The sequence below is a fragment of the Paramisgurnus dabryanus genome, chromosome 19, assembly GCF_030506205.2.
Source record: "Paramisgurnus dabryanus chromosome 19, PD_genome_1.1, whole genome shotgun sequence".
In the NCBI taxonomy this organism is placed as follows: Eukaryota; Metazoa; Chordata; class Actinopteri; order Cypriniformes; family Cobitidae; genus Paramisgurnus; species Paramisgurnus dabryanus.
In genome coordinates this window covers 9,017,429-9,032,498 of record NC_133355.1, presented here as the reverse complement: position 1 = coordinate 9,032,498, position 15,070 = coordinate 9,017,429, and the positions used below count along the sequence as shown (strand labels likewise).

At 37.4% G+C, this 15,070-nt stretch overlaps 1 protein-coding gene across 2 annotated transcripts in view; it reads left to right on the top strand.

Moving 5' to 3' along the window:
* The first annotated feature begins 155 nt into the window (after positions 1-155).
* clcn1a (chloride channel, voltage-sensitive 1a) overlaps positions 156-15,070 on the top strand; it is a 34,073-nt gene continuing 19,158 nt past the window's right edge. Inside the window, exons 1-9 of one of the 2 annotated variants that reach the window (XR_010544298.1) lie at positions 156-293; positions 8,397-8,694; positions 8,787-8,918; positions 10,346-10,474; positions 10,886-11,019; positions 11,178-11,255; positions 11,464-11,542; positions 12,361-12,486; positions 12,585-12,669. Coding sequence is in view for 1 of the 2 variants with exons in the window: in XM_065287904.1 (XP_065143976.1) it covers positions 243-293; positions 8,397-8,694; positions 8,787-8,918; positions 10,346-10,474; positions 10,886-11,019; positions 11,178-11,255; positions 11,464-11,542; positions 12,361-12,486; positions 12,585-12,669 (1,112 nt within the window). In the remaining variant the exon portion in view is untranslated. The remainder of the gene's footprint in view (positions 294-8,396; positions 8,695-8,786; positions 8,919-10,345; positions 10,475-10,885; positions 11,020-11,177; positions 11,256-11,463; positions 11,543-12,360; positions 12,487-12,584; positions 12,670-15,070) is intronic. The other variant, XM_065287904.1, reaches the window with a different exon arrangement.

Genomic DNA, 15,070 nt, shown 5'->3' with positions numbered 1-15,070 from the left:
GGGAATGGGACTGCTGTGTTGCACCACATGAGAAGGTGTGTGAGAGAAAGTGAGAGCGAGAAAACGAGAGATGCCTGTGCATGCATGAAGCCAGGAAAACTGTGTGTGTTGGAGAGAGAGAGAGTGAAAGAGATATTGAGAGAACTTGTGTGCGCGCGCGTGTGCCCTCAGTCCGTGCCACCCCAGGGTGGGAATGCTAAGACAGACAGGCGGTTTATTTTTGGGAAAGTGACAGTGTGTCAATGGCCGCAGATGCGTCGCAAAGGAAGTCTCTGAGATATCAGCAAACCCTGGTCAGTCACACTCACCTTTTATTTCCTGCTATTTCTGTTTCTGCTGTTTTCCCTTTGGCGTGTTGGGAATCGCTGTTGTTTCGTCATTTAAACCTTCTGAGCTCAGCGTGACGTGTTTGTTTCTGTTGTCACTGTTGAGGGTTGATTCAATGTGTTGAGTGTAAATTTATACAGGAGTTTTAATGAGGGATTCTGTTGTTATAGAAGGTTTTGTTTCTTTAGTTTGGCATTTTTATTAAGCAATAAATGCTTTGTTTAAACAACAATAATTGAAGTTTAAAGTAAAAAGAACACTGTTAAAAAATTATGTAGAAATTACAGTAATACTGGCAACTGTTTGTTCAAAGTTAAATGGATATTAAACATTAACAAGTCTTTATATGAACAGAATAAAACTTAAATAACACTCTCATGCAAAGCATTCTGGGAATCAAAATCTGAAGGAAAAAAACAGAAAAATGTAAATGGGGATTTTTGGTTCCCAGAATGCTTTGCATGAGGCTGTTATTTTATAGTTTTATTCTGTGAAGACAAATACTTGTTAATGTTAAATGTCCATTTAACTTTGAACAAACAGTTGCCAAAGCATTCTGGAAATCAAAATCTGAAGGAAAACCAGAAAAATGTAAATGGGGATTTTTGGTTCCCAGAATGCTTTGCATGAGGCTGTTATTTTATAGTTTTATTCTGTAAAGACAAATACTTGTTAATGTTCATTTAACTTTGAACAAACTGTTGCCAGTAAATAACATTACTTTAAATCTACAGTAAGTTACTGGCAAACATCTGCATAACAGCGTTTTTTTTTTTTTAGTTTTAAGTATTGTTTTGTATCATTTAATTTCCTACAAATGTAGTACAAAATCTTAAATTTCTGCATTTCTGTATTCTGGGATTGTCCCCTTCCCAGACTTTGTAACTTTGGTTTAATAGAGTAATATGCAAAACAAAGCATTTATTATGTTACACTACAAACTGAATTCAAACATCATGCATCAAAGTTTAATAATAACTTGCTCAACTGTTATAAAAGATTTATTCAACTGTTTCTCCTAAAAATTGACCATCACACACAATCATAAATCCCAAATCCACAACATTAAATCTTTTTGTCTAAATCCAACTGAAGGTTGATCAAATCCTATTTGGATCTTTATTCCAAGCCCAGCTGTGACTAAATGGGACATATCATAAAAAATCTTGCATGTTTAAGTGCTATAATTGGGTCCCCAGTGCTTGTATCAAACTAGAAATTGTGAAAAAGATCAACCCAGTAACTTTGTTTTGGTAAACTATTCTCTGCAAACCTGTGAAAAAATAAGTCAATGAAATTTGGCTCCCCTTGTGATGTAAGAAGGGGATAATGCCGCCCCTTAATTTGGGACAAATATGATTTTATTTAATGTTAAACTATGTGAGTGGCACTCTGTGGCACGACAGGGATTTGAGCAACTTCCTGAGTTGTAGCTGCATATACTCATAGAAAACAATGTGTTCGATTTTTTTTAGAACGGTGCTGAGCTGCGCATCCGGTGTGCGACCCCCTTAAATCTGCATTTTCCAACCACGGCACTGCCATTTAGTGCAGATATCAACTCATTTGCATTTAAAAGGACACACCCAAAAACGGCACGTTTTTGCAAATACCTACAAAGTGGCAATTTTTACATGCTATAATTATGTAAATATTTTAAGCTAGAACTTCACATACGTGTTCTGGGGTCACCAAAGTTTTATTTGACATCTTAAGAAAGTCTTGTGAAATGCCTCATTTAACACAGATTTTTTTAAAAGGTCTAGAAAGAAAATCAGACAAATTTACACTGTTGCACAAGTAAAAAACCCAATCATAAATGCATTACTTAAGCTCATCCTGTCATTAGTAGATCCTGTACATCCAGAATATCTTAAGTGACAGACCCATTGCTTGCACTGATATGCAATGGATAAAAGAAGGCGAAGCTGAATATTTGACATTGCATGTAACTATTTAGTAGTTAGACTGTTTTATCCAAAGCGACTTACAAATGAAAAAACATTTCGTCAGGTGCAGTTTACAAAACTGTGTTTACAAGTAGGACTTTGTTTACAAGGAGAGGTTTTTTTTGAGAGGTGGTGAAGTATCTTTGCGAGAGGGATTATCAAGGTGTTTCTTTCTTATGTAATCAGTTAAGGTCATTCATTGAGGTTTATGAAATGATGTCACAGAGTGATTTATGGAACAGCGTGTAGCATTGTGTGTGTGCCTTCAAATATACAGGCTACTGTCAAATTAACATGTAGTTTGGGTTATCCGTCATTCACTGTCTACTAAATAAAACACCTTTATATACAATAGACAAAATACATGCTTTGGAAATATTAAAGTGTTGCATTTTGTTTAATTCACCATTGATATTGTCACCCTGTGTCTCAGGCTACATTTGAAAATGTCACATGTAAGAACATCTCATGCCCTTTTTTAAAAATGTATTTATTTATACTTTCCTTAGTGTATTGTTGTCATCGTAGTCAAGCTGACCTGACCGCTCAGAGAAAGAGCTTTAGCATAATGACCAGCATGTCAGGATATGCTGACAAGTGTGACCATCACAGCACTGGAATAACTTCTATTTTGGAAGACCTTCAGCAGAATTACATGACTTTGCATAACATCACATGACGACAGCATAACAACAGCCCACACATACAGCCATATGCATCGGCCTCAAACACATCCACATGCAATCTACTGTACGACCACTTCTAATTTAAGTGACAGCAGAAGTGAGGATAGCATTACTTTAATAGTAAGATGGGTGACTTTATCTATCTGATCAACCTAGTAGATTTATTTTGATTGTAGACCATCTTCAACATGCTTTGTCTTAGCACTGCGTTTATTGTTAGCTGCCAGTTAGCACGAGAGTGTCGCCTGGTTATACATTTCCAACTTTGAGGCCTTAAGGGACAGATGAGCAAATTGGAAGAAAGATCTACACAGACGGGAAGAGAGAGAGAGAGGTGTAGAGAAGTGTGGCTGTGAACATTGGGTCACACCAAAGATATTATTAGCACCCCAGCTTGTGTTACAAACCCTGGTTGAAAGAAGTTAGCTTCAGTCTGGGGGGGGGGTCAGGGAGGGGTGCAAACCTGTTAATGTAGAATCGGACCGGAACGAGAGGTGGATCTAGAGAAAGCAAGGGATTACATGTACTGTGGGAATGGGTGAATGTAACTGGATAGATGGATGGAATGAAAGACAGATATGTTATGAGAAAGAGAGATGCATGATAAACATATCATCCACATGGTGCTGTTCCAAAAATAAATGTGAGCGCTTTGATTCAATAAAATTTTAAACCGCAACATAGCAATAAAAACAAATATACAAGCAAGTTTGATGGGTTCAGAAGCTTAAGCGACTGCAGACGAATGCTTAAACTGATCAGTATGGTTTTAGCTCATGTGTAAAGATGAATAAATAAAAAAATAAAAAAATAAACAAAGCAATTTGAAATGTGTATATATATTTAAGGACCCTGTCCCGGGTCCAAAATTTCGTATTTTGACTTAATATAAAAGATTCTTTTAATCTTTAATGGTCCGTCATGGACCCCAGTAACACATATGAGATACTGTTTGAAAGCTTAGAGTCTCTACTTTCTGCAGATATGCATCACTTTGACATATCTTTTACTGTAAGAAAGTTATTTACACTTAATTTACACTATCACCCCCCCGACAATTTATTATATCATTTAATATTCACATATTTCATATAATATGACAAACATGGGCAAGTCTTATATCAAATGAAAGCTCTCATTCTCAGGAATAAGGCTACAGCGTTATTTTTGTTCTAATATCAACACATATCCAACAATCATCGAATGAATAATACATTATAAAAATGAATAAAACATATGTGAAACTTGAGTGTGGACTGCCTCAGATAGCACATACAGCCACAAATGCTACACCATCTTTTATCTTAGGTCCTACTCTAAACAATGAGTCCATTCACAGCATTTTCTTTAGTTGTGTGCATAATTAGTCACTTGCTATTTATTATATGTGCAAAACAAAAAATTAATATTTATATGAAAAATGTCTTTTCACACCATTCAGTAAAATAAGAATAACTTTTGAATGCGACATGCTAAAGAGATCATTCTTTTTTTGGGTGTTTACTGTCTGATGCTGCTAACAACCAGAACTTTCTGCAGTCTGCTAGAGCACCCAGAACCAGAGTTATACACTATCAAAGACAGTGTTTACAACATAAAAAAGAAAATTTGGTGTTTCATCATATGAAAAACAACATAAGTAACAAAATTGATCACAAACAGCAGCTTTTTATGAAACTTCAAAGGGTTTTCTTTAAAATGATATAAAGAAATTGCATTTATTCCACTGTATGTGGTTATGGGAGCACTTCAAATGTTTTTAGGCAGAAATTGTATACAAAAAGGGTATTATTCCTCCCTTCAGTTGGAGTAAAATAACTTTTGCATACATTATGATAGAGAAAAAATTCCTTTTTCCTCTGTAAGCTGACAATTGCTGGAATCAAACAAAACTGTCTGCAGGGAGCTGAGATACCCAGGGCCAGAGTTATACACTTTCAAATAAAAACTTTAGAAAAAAAACATCAAAAAGCGCCTATTTATTTTTGTGTTTATTAGAGGACTGACAACACATACAACCATGTTTAGCACTTTCAACAGTGTTTTATGTAATTTCAAAGGGTTTCCTGTAAAATGATACCAAACTTTTGTATGTAAACCTCTGCATGTGGGTATGGGAAGCTTTTGAAATTGGGTAGGCCAAATCCAGGCGAAAATCCCCAAAATAGCTTCAGGGTGGAAGAGCCTATAGTAAAAACTAATCACAGGAGATCTCTGTGAGTGTGAGATCTTGGTTGTTTTTCCCAATAGCAAATGGATTAAATTTAGAGCAAATGGAAACATGAGTCTTTAAATTTCAATATAATCTGTAATGTTTGCAGTTTCTGTAGCTCAGTTGGGATAGGGCATTGAGTTAGCAAATGTTTAATTTCCAATGAAGACTGGGATACTGATAAAAATGTATAGGTTGATGCAAAGATTTGTATAAAAGTGCCTGCCAAATGAATAATTGGCATTAAAAATCCTCCCAAGTTCTACTGCCAACACAAATGAGACAATTATAGATCTGTGTGTCAATAATTGTCTCATTTGTGTCATTTTTTTATTTCTCTTAACTGGCAAAACTATTAAGTCACCTGGTTTATGAATGAGAAACATTTGGGTAATGAAATTTCTCTGTGGGTCCACTATGCATAGCAGAGCTTTCACTGTTCTCTGGCCAGTGTTGTTCATTCTAAGGTTACATATGAATAGCATAGCTTATGGTATGAGTTATACAGGGGCTTAATAGTATCTCAAATGCTAATGGAAAAAGGTGTTAGCTGTAAGATATGCCATATATAGGCTAACCTATGCATGTGGCTAAGCTTGTTTGGAGAAATAGATAGAAAGCTACTGCATCTGTCTTCTGATATACCTACTGTACAGATCAGAGTGGTGAGCAAATCCAGGCTTTTCTTTACTGAAATCTGATGGTAAAATGCTCAGTATGTTTTATGTTAATAAGTTACTGTGGAAACGGTGTAAAAATTACCTTAATTTTAACCTAATGTTACCAAGATGTATGGCATAAAGTGTGCTCCACATTTGTTTGCTGGCCAAGAACTTCCCACTTAGACAGGAACCCAGTCTGTGAAGTTATATTAGGATATAGGTGCGTTCACGCCATATCGTAATTACAATATTACACCGTCTAAAAAGCGTTCACATCCTCGTAGAGTTCGTAATTACATCTTGTGGACTGGGAGTTTTCTGAGCGCTACGACTTCTTAGTACCACGTGACCGCTGCAACCTCACGCGGAAGGACTTCCACTTATGATATTATTATGTTACCTGACGCACTTTCTGTGTGCTGCAATATTTAGAAGAAGAATTAAAATGTAATTTAATATTGTATTTGTTTATTTTACAGCTGCCACAATATTCTTTCACACGGATTTTATTTTATGTTGTTACTTTTGCTACAGATAAGTTTATCGCTAGATTATTGCTACAGTACGCAATATCCCCAGTTCGAGAATGTGAACATCTTTCGAGTTGAAGGTCACGTGATGTCATCACAAACTAACGGTAATCATCTTTTAACAGTCTATGGTAATAACGCGTGAACGCAACATATTAATAGGAATGAATGAGCAAATCCGTCTGTTTCATGTGTCAGCCAATAGATGGCGCTCATTTGACTTTTGCTTTGTTGAGGTGACATTTTGTTAAGCATTCAATTCATACACTGTTTTGTAAGTTTCTATCAATACTTGTACATTTCTTAAACGATTATTTATGTTATTTGATTGTTTGTCTTTGTTTTTCCACCTTGTAATGTTAATGATAAAGTAAAAGCACATGCACTGCACTGAAAAGCTGGGTTGCTTCAACCCATGGTTGGGTAAAATATAACCTATCCTTTTAGTTAAATTAACCAAGAAAATGTCCATATTTTCCCAAACCATGGGTTAAAACAAAAGCATTAAGAGTTGATCTTCAGCATGTGGAAAGATACAGATTATATTATTATTATATTATATTAAAGGGGACATTTCACAAGACTTTTTTAAGATGTCAAATAAATCTTTGGTGTCTCCATAGGATGTTACTTCTGTGAAATTTTAGCTTAAAACACCATATAGATGATTTATTACAGCTTGTTAAAATTGACACTTTGTGAGCAAAATGTGCTGTTTTTAGGTGTGTCCTTTAAAATGCAAATGAGCTGATCTCTGCTCTAAATGACAGTGCAGTGGTTGGATAGTGCAGATTAAGGGGCGGTATTTTCCCCTTCTGACATCACAGGGGGAGCCAAATTTCAATGAGCTATTTTTTCACATGCTTGCAGAGAATGGTTTACCAAAACTAAGTTACTGGGTTGATATTTTTCACACATTCTAGGTTGATGGGGACCCATTATAGCACTTAAACATGAACAACGTCAGATTTTCATGATATGTCCTCTTTAAGTAGAGATAATGTCTGCTTCACCCTTTAAAAAAAGCTTTTTACCATGTTTTTTAAAGTAATCATGTTTTTTATTTTTTTGCATACTGATAACCATTTGTAAAACCATGGTAACATTTCGAAAGGGAGTTTCTGATCACCCTGTCAGGGTTTATATTGCAAATACAACCAGCTGGATGTAACATTATCCTGCCTATTACATGGCTTTTGGATAAAATATGCTGATTTGAAATATTGTATTAGCTTATTCACAAAAAATAAACCTGGCACCAGAGAAGAGACAGCAGAGTCAAGATGACTGAAACACTTGCCTGTATTGCACTTACTCTTTTGATCTACTTATAACCTTAGTCATTTACTTAGTTGAGTTGTGAGTGCTAAAAATAGTTGAAACACTTTAGTTGAAGTTTAATGAAGTTAATGTTCTCTGTACAGAAACTAAAAATAATACATGTTTTAGTTTTGTGAAATGTTTAATGTTTATGTTCAGATATCAGATTTGGGGAACAGATATTCAAGGCAAAAAAGTAAGGTGTTAAACTTCGTGTGTGTGTGTGTGTGTGTGTGTGTGCGTGCGTGCGTGCGCGTGCGTGTGTGTGTGTGTGTGTGTGTGTGTGTGTGTGTGTGCGTGCATAGGTAATGTATCTTCCAGATGTCTTGTCTGGGTTTCATCCAGGTGGTTATAAATCTAAATGTAGACCACCTCTCTTCCGCTGGTGGATCTTCTCAAGCATGTAGATTTTCCTCTATTTTTGGACTCCCTTCTCACCTCTTATACACTTCATGTTGTTCATGAAAACTAGGGCAACATCTTTTTCTTTTGAGTTTCTCTTTTATAGTTTATAATGTTATCCTTTTGGGAGTTTAAGGGTGACTTTGGGCAGTTAGCTGAAATATTTCTCACTCTGTCACTATTGCATCTTTAAGCAAAGCTCCTAAAAGTATTGCTCACCCAACAAATGTAATACTTTCATTCTGTCACAACCTCATCAACCCTGTTTTATTGTTTATTGGTAAAAGTTTATTGCTTTCTGTGAGCAGCTATATGGCGAGTACAGGGAACCCCCTGGTGGGTCCCAGCGAAGAGAGGCCACCCGCCTACTAACAGAGAGGCAGCGGAAAAAACATGGTGGGCATCATCACCACGGGCACCACCATGGGCACCACCACCATCATGGTCACCATGGACAGACTCACAGTGGAAATCGTCATCATAGCCACCGCCATCACAGCCACCATCATCAACAGCTGGAGACAGGGAGTGCTCCTGACAAACAGGAGCAAGAGCAGACACAGACCTCCTCATTCAAGAAACGCCGCTCTTATTCCAAGTGCAGAGGTCAGGGTGAAATACCTGCAGTAGTCCTGCAAGTGTACGTATGGCATAGAGATCTGATTGTAGGGGTGATTGATTGTAATATTTCACGTTAGATTGTGTGGCTCGAGTACAGAAGTTCCTAGTCTCTAAATTGGGAGAAGACTGGATCTTCCTGGTGCTCCTGGGTATTACTATGGCATTAGTAAGCTGGAGTATGGATTATGCAAGTGCAAAGAGTCTTCAAGGTACTACACTTCCCAGAATTCCACAAGGTCACTATCTGCCACCTGCTGTTACTTACTGGTCTTACTGTTGTTGAAAAATGTTTTACTATGAACTTGCAACTTTCCCAAGCGTACATAAAACAGCATACTTTTGGACTTGTCATACTATTCATTATGACATTAATGTAGGATATATGTCATCATACATTTTCCAATAAAATTGATCACAGAGCTGTGTACTGGCAAACTTCAAACACTGTTGATAAATAAATAGATATAGAACTGCAAATCAGTACCCATCCACTGGTTTCTGCCTAAAATATTTTTTTATTAATATTCAATTTTATTTATATAGCGTTTTTCACAATTATTTAATTGTTTCAAAGCAGCTTTACATTAATAAATGCAGGAGAAAACACAGAAAAATCGGTTGACAACAAAAGCAGCAGAGTACAGTGGCTCAATTAAACCGTACTAGCGAGCGGCGTAGTAATAATGCAACGTATAGAAGAGGGTGCTAAGTTAGCCAATGTCAGCTGACTCCCTAGGGGTTGAAAAAAACTCCTACCTCGTGGCTTTTTAGTCAGAAGGAAAAAGTCCTAGGAAAAAAAAACATTGAGGAAGAGCCAGACATAGCTGATTCTATAGGGGATATACTATATAATAGGTACTATTTTATAAAATGTTATGGAAATTTAAAACATTAACATGTTAATCTCATTGTCTTCGGGATCGAGGACGAGACAGGGAAAGAGAAACAAAATCCTATTTGATTAGGGGCCTTTCACACAAGTGTCACACAGTATTGTGGTTTAAAATCCGCTCGGTTCCAGACAGGTTAACTATTGCGGCATAAGTATATTACCCAGACGAGTTATGTGAATCCTTTGTTTCGGACAAGCTTACAATTGCGTGATAAGTATATTTACTAGACAAAGTATGTGAATGTTTTGTTTAAGAGATGTCTTTAGTTTAGATTTAAAGTGTCATTGCTTACAATGGCAAGATAAGGTGGTTAAAATGATCTCTCATTTAAAATGTTTAATATTAATATCTATAATATTTACAGTCTGAGCTCCCCAACTTATTTTGACAAAACACGTGATGCACATGGTTCACATGACGCAACAAACACATTATTTGAAAACACGAGCAACATACATGACACTCCGAACACATATTTTGAATTTGCGCCCTTCGGAAGAGAAGTCACGAGCCGCCCCTGGTAAAAGGGTATGTGCAATTTCATGAAATGCGGCATGCGCCCCTGAAACTTAAGTTTCTCTATTTACTTTATTCCCCTTAAGTCGTGTTTATTTATTGTTTTTATCTTTTTTTACCTTACATTTTGCATTAAATTATCTAATGTTATTTTGCACCTTCTCTTACCTCTCCTAAAACACGATTTTGCTCTGCATGGCTCTACCTGTTTTTCTCCCTGTTTTCAGCCTATAAATGGTTTTATGGGGAGTTGAAGGGAAACATCGCACTGCAGTACCTGGTCTGGGTTTTCTATCCTATGGCACTCATCATATTTGCCTCTCTGTTCTGCCACCTGCTTGCTCCTCAGGCCATTGGTGTGTACTCCCCGCTTTTATGTCATTTCTGCTGCTTCTTCACTTTTGCATTAATGTACTTTAGAGACTGAAAGAAAAAATATCTTTTGCAATTTCCACTAAGGTTAAAAGAGGAGTCGGTAATCTTTGTAATCTTTAAATTCATTTACTCTTTTCTTATGTCCGATTAAAAATAGTGCTTTACTATAAATCTTGCATCATTCAATTTCTTAAAGTTGAAAATCTGTTTTGGTGATATGATTGCCACCTGCTGGTTCATCAGCTACCTTCTTCAATTCAACATCTCTGAACAGATTATCTATTATCAGTTTTAGCTATTTTTTTGCATTTGTGTCCAATACCATCTTTGTATTTAACTCTCTGAACACTCTTGTGCCTTTTTTTCACGTTCTGACTCTCATTTTTCCTCAGGCTCTGGTATTCCAGAGCTGAAAACCATCCTCCGAGGTGTTGTCCTAAAGGAGTATTTGACACTCAAAGCATTTATTGCCAAAGTGGTTGGACTCACTGCTGGCCTCGGCAGTGGATTGCCAGTTGGTAAAGAGGTACAACTTTTAATTCAGCTTTTTCTGAGTTTGGCATTTGTATTGCCATTTAAAAGAATGGACAACTGACTAAAAATAACACTGTGATTCCAAATAAGTGATCCTTTGGCGCTTGATTATCACTTAACCTCTGTTTTCTTGTTTTTTGTGTGTATCAGGGTCCTTTCGTTCACATAGCCAGTATCTGTGCGGCTGTGCTCAGCAGGTTTATGTCCTTCTTCTCTGGAGTCTATCAGGTAAACAGAAGTACATGGAGATTTTGGCCTCTCCGTTCAAAAAACACCACACCCCCATTTATCATCCAATGACAGGGTAGATTTATTTTAGTATGCATTATATTCGAGGACAGGGCTGATAAATCATGCAGGGCATTTATATTTCCATTAAAGTTTCCCATCATCACCCACCTGTATTTTCATCTTTTTGTCTGTTTTGTGTCAGTAGAGCCCATACTGTTACGCAGACATCCTCACAGTGGGTTGTGCTGTGGGGGTCGGATGCTGTTTTGGGACCCCTCTTGGAGGTGAAGTAATTAAAAAAAAATTTAAATGGTGTTTCAATATAAAGAAAATACTTTCTTTACTATCAGTGGTGGCCGGTGACATCTTTTTACGAGGGTGCTCAATGCGAAGTTTGTCAAAACATGTATGTATCCCGTCATGTGTGTAGTTCCTTATTTCAAAATATGTGTTCTGCGTGTCGAGAGATCCTGTGTGCATAACGTGCCTGCTGCAGACGCGTCTAAAGGGTTTATGATAAAAGAGACGCCCGCCATCTCTTTTATCATAAACGGTTTTGACGCGTATGCAACAGGCACTTATTTTGACAAAACACGTGATGCACATGGTTCACATTACGCAACAAACACATATTTTGAAAACGCAAGCAACACACATGACACTCCGAACACTTATTTTGAATTTGCGTCCCTCGGATGAGTAGTCACGAGCCGCCACTACCATTATCCTATTTAAGCTACAATATTGGTTACTGTTGAAAAACATTTAATAAAAAAAATCAATCGAGTATGATAAAAGTGTAAGGACAAAAAATGAATTGTTTTTGAAGTTTTGAGAGTATTTTGAGTTTGTTTTTTCACATCATCTGCAATTAGTTTTTTCTTATTTTATTTTGATCATATCAGAATACATTTTGTTACATTTATAAAACGTCTCAAAAATGCAGTTTGCTTTGGAAGTACATTTATGTTGCTATACGGATGTTTCAATGTTTTTGCAGTGTAAACACAATTTAGATCATTTTTATATAAAAAAGCTTTTTTATCCAGTTATTGGCATTCATGCCTTAATATTGTTCTTCTCTTCTGTATGCTGCATCAAGGTGTGTTGTTCAGCATTGAGGTCACATCAACCTATTTTGCTGTGAGAAACTACTGGAGGGGCTACTTCGCTGCCACATTCAGTGCTTTTATATTCAGAGTGCTGTCTGTGTTCAATAAAGATGCAGGTGAGAAACCATATTGCCGAAAGACATCAGGATGGGGACATGGGACCTTTAACTTCTATGCCTTTATAATCTGCATCCAACTTTTCAATTTTTCTCAGTGACCATCACTGCTCTCTTCCGCACCAACTTCCGAATGGATTTTCCCTTCGATCTACAGGAGCTCCCAGCGTTCGCCATTATTGGGTGAGAGCGCGGGCCGAGAGCGTGCCGTCCGTGGTGAGGGCACAATCCTGAAGATGTGTGTGCGTGCGCCATACTGACACTTTTGTAACACTTGCTGAATTAAAGGGCACCTATTTCATTGCTTAAAAAGAATGTTATTTTGTGTATTTAGTATAATACAATGTGTTTGCGTGGTTTATGGTTAAAAACACATTATTTTCCACATACCGTACATTTTTGTAGTTCCAGATTTCACTCTCTTCCTGAAAGGCACTGATTTTGTACAAAACTCATCGGTCTGAAAAGTGTTGTGTCCCTGATCAGAGATGGGGACTCGAGTTTGAGACTCGGACTCGAGTGCGACTTAAGTCGCACACACAGTGACTTCAGACTCGACTTGAGACTCGACCCTCAAAGACTTCAGACTCGACTCGGACTCGAGCCGCGCGACTCGTGAACAATGTTTATTTTTAGGAAACGTCTGATAAGCTCGCTGTCATAGCTCCCTCCGTTACCTACAACCTGCCCACGACGTAACACGTGACGTATTTGGCCGCGAACATACATGTCGACTGTACCTGCAGGCAGCTGCTGCTGTGGCATTCATCTGAAGCTATGGGTAGTGCTGTGACGGATCCGCGGTTCAGCTCGCATGCGATTTGCGGATTAATATGCAATTTAAATAGGGTAAGTTAATCATTAACGTGTTTCTAAGGCTTGCAATTGTTTAAATGGTTAAACAATTTAACCGCAAAAAGGGGCTCAAGTGAGCAGATTTCTGTACGCACATGCGGTTCAGTGTATCCGGTCCGGCTCCAGTTAGGTCCAGAGTTGCGCTACTTTGTGTCATACTGTACCTGCCGAACTGCGCGATCCGATCGGCGTATGAAATCAAATTAATACTATAGCGGATCTAGAGTGACTGGGGAGCAGACTGCTGTGGCGCCACAAGAACCCACAGGCGAGTGACAACAAAGTACCGCGAGAGCGATTTCAGTTATCACATGGAGAAATCTGCTTTGAATCGCTCTCGCGGTACTTTGACATCACCAAGAGGTCTGCTTAACGCCAAATGAACTCGAACCTGCAGTTTAGCTGCTCACGTGACACTGTAAACAAACAGGAATTGTCCATATGGAGCAGTGAACGAGTGGAGCAGTGCTTCAACATGAAATCCGAGAGTTAACAACATTTAAATCATCAGTCCAGTTTAATAGATAAGGTTTCAAGTGCAATAAAATAAGCCCGTGATTATATCCTGATGGTTTTTAGCTGCCTTCAGCATGTTTGCTTGTGCTTCACAGTGTTAAACTTCCCTTCTCTGTGTTCATTTATATATCTACGTTCAAGATGTATATGATCTTAAACTTCTGTGAGGAAATTCATGTCTGCGTTGATGTTCAGTTCAGACTTGCAAATTAAAGATAATTTTCTTCACTTTGGTTTTGGTGTCTAATATTAGGCTACATGATGGTCTTGTAATAATAAAAGTAAAAGCCTATTTTCATTTTTAGACAATGCTTGTATTATATGCAAAAAATAAGCTTTTTATATCAATGACTATGCAAATTAGAGTTAATTCATGGTCATCTTAAATGTGTATTAATTAAAAACATTTACACCATTAAATTACACATGGTAATGTTATCAATAGTTGTCAGATAATAGCTATTGAAAGAGTGGATATTTTTCTTCTTCAATGCGTGTGTTAGCCACGGATTGAAGATTGTAAACAGTTTATTTAATTTTAATTAACAGTTGAGTAAGTTTTGGCCCCAAGTTAGATGTTAATTAACACTAAACCAGTCTAAAAATCAGTCCAGTTTCCCCAGCTGTAAACCCATTGGCTGTTAAACTCTTTTTTTTCTTATAATAAATTGACATGTTGATAACACATTCAGTTTATGTGTTTATGAGTACACTTTCAGAATGCTCTGTTACATGAAGATCCATACTGTATGCATCTGTGAGTGTGAGTGGTGCGTTGCGCTGGGACGAGTGTCATAAGGGTGAGAGGGAAAAATCACAGTATACTCACTACAAAAATCTAGACTACACCACTGACCTTACTTAATGTGCAACTTTGTTTTTTTTATAAATGTTTATAATTTCTTTTTGTTATTAGAGTTTTATTTGTTACAACGAGACTTGAGACTTGACTTGGACTCGAGCCCAGAGACTTCAGACTTGACTTGGACTCAAGCTCAAAGACTTCAGACTTGACTTGGACTCGAGGTCAAAGACTTCAGACTTGACTCGGACTCGAGCTCAGAGACTTGTGAACATCTCTGTCCCTGATTGGCCAGCTAATCTGTACATTGTGATCGGCTTGAATTTCCTGACGTCAGCCGGATATGTGACGCTCCTTACTATGTTTGAAAGATTGACTCACAATGCAATGCTAACAGGAGTTAAAGGAACA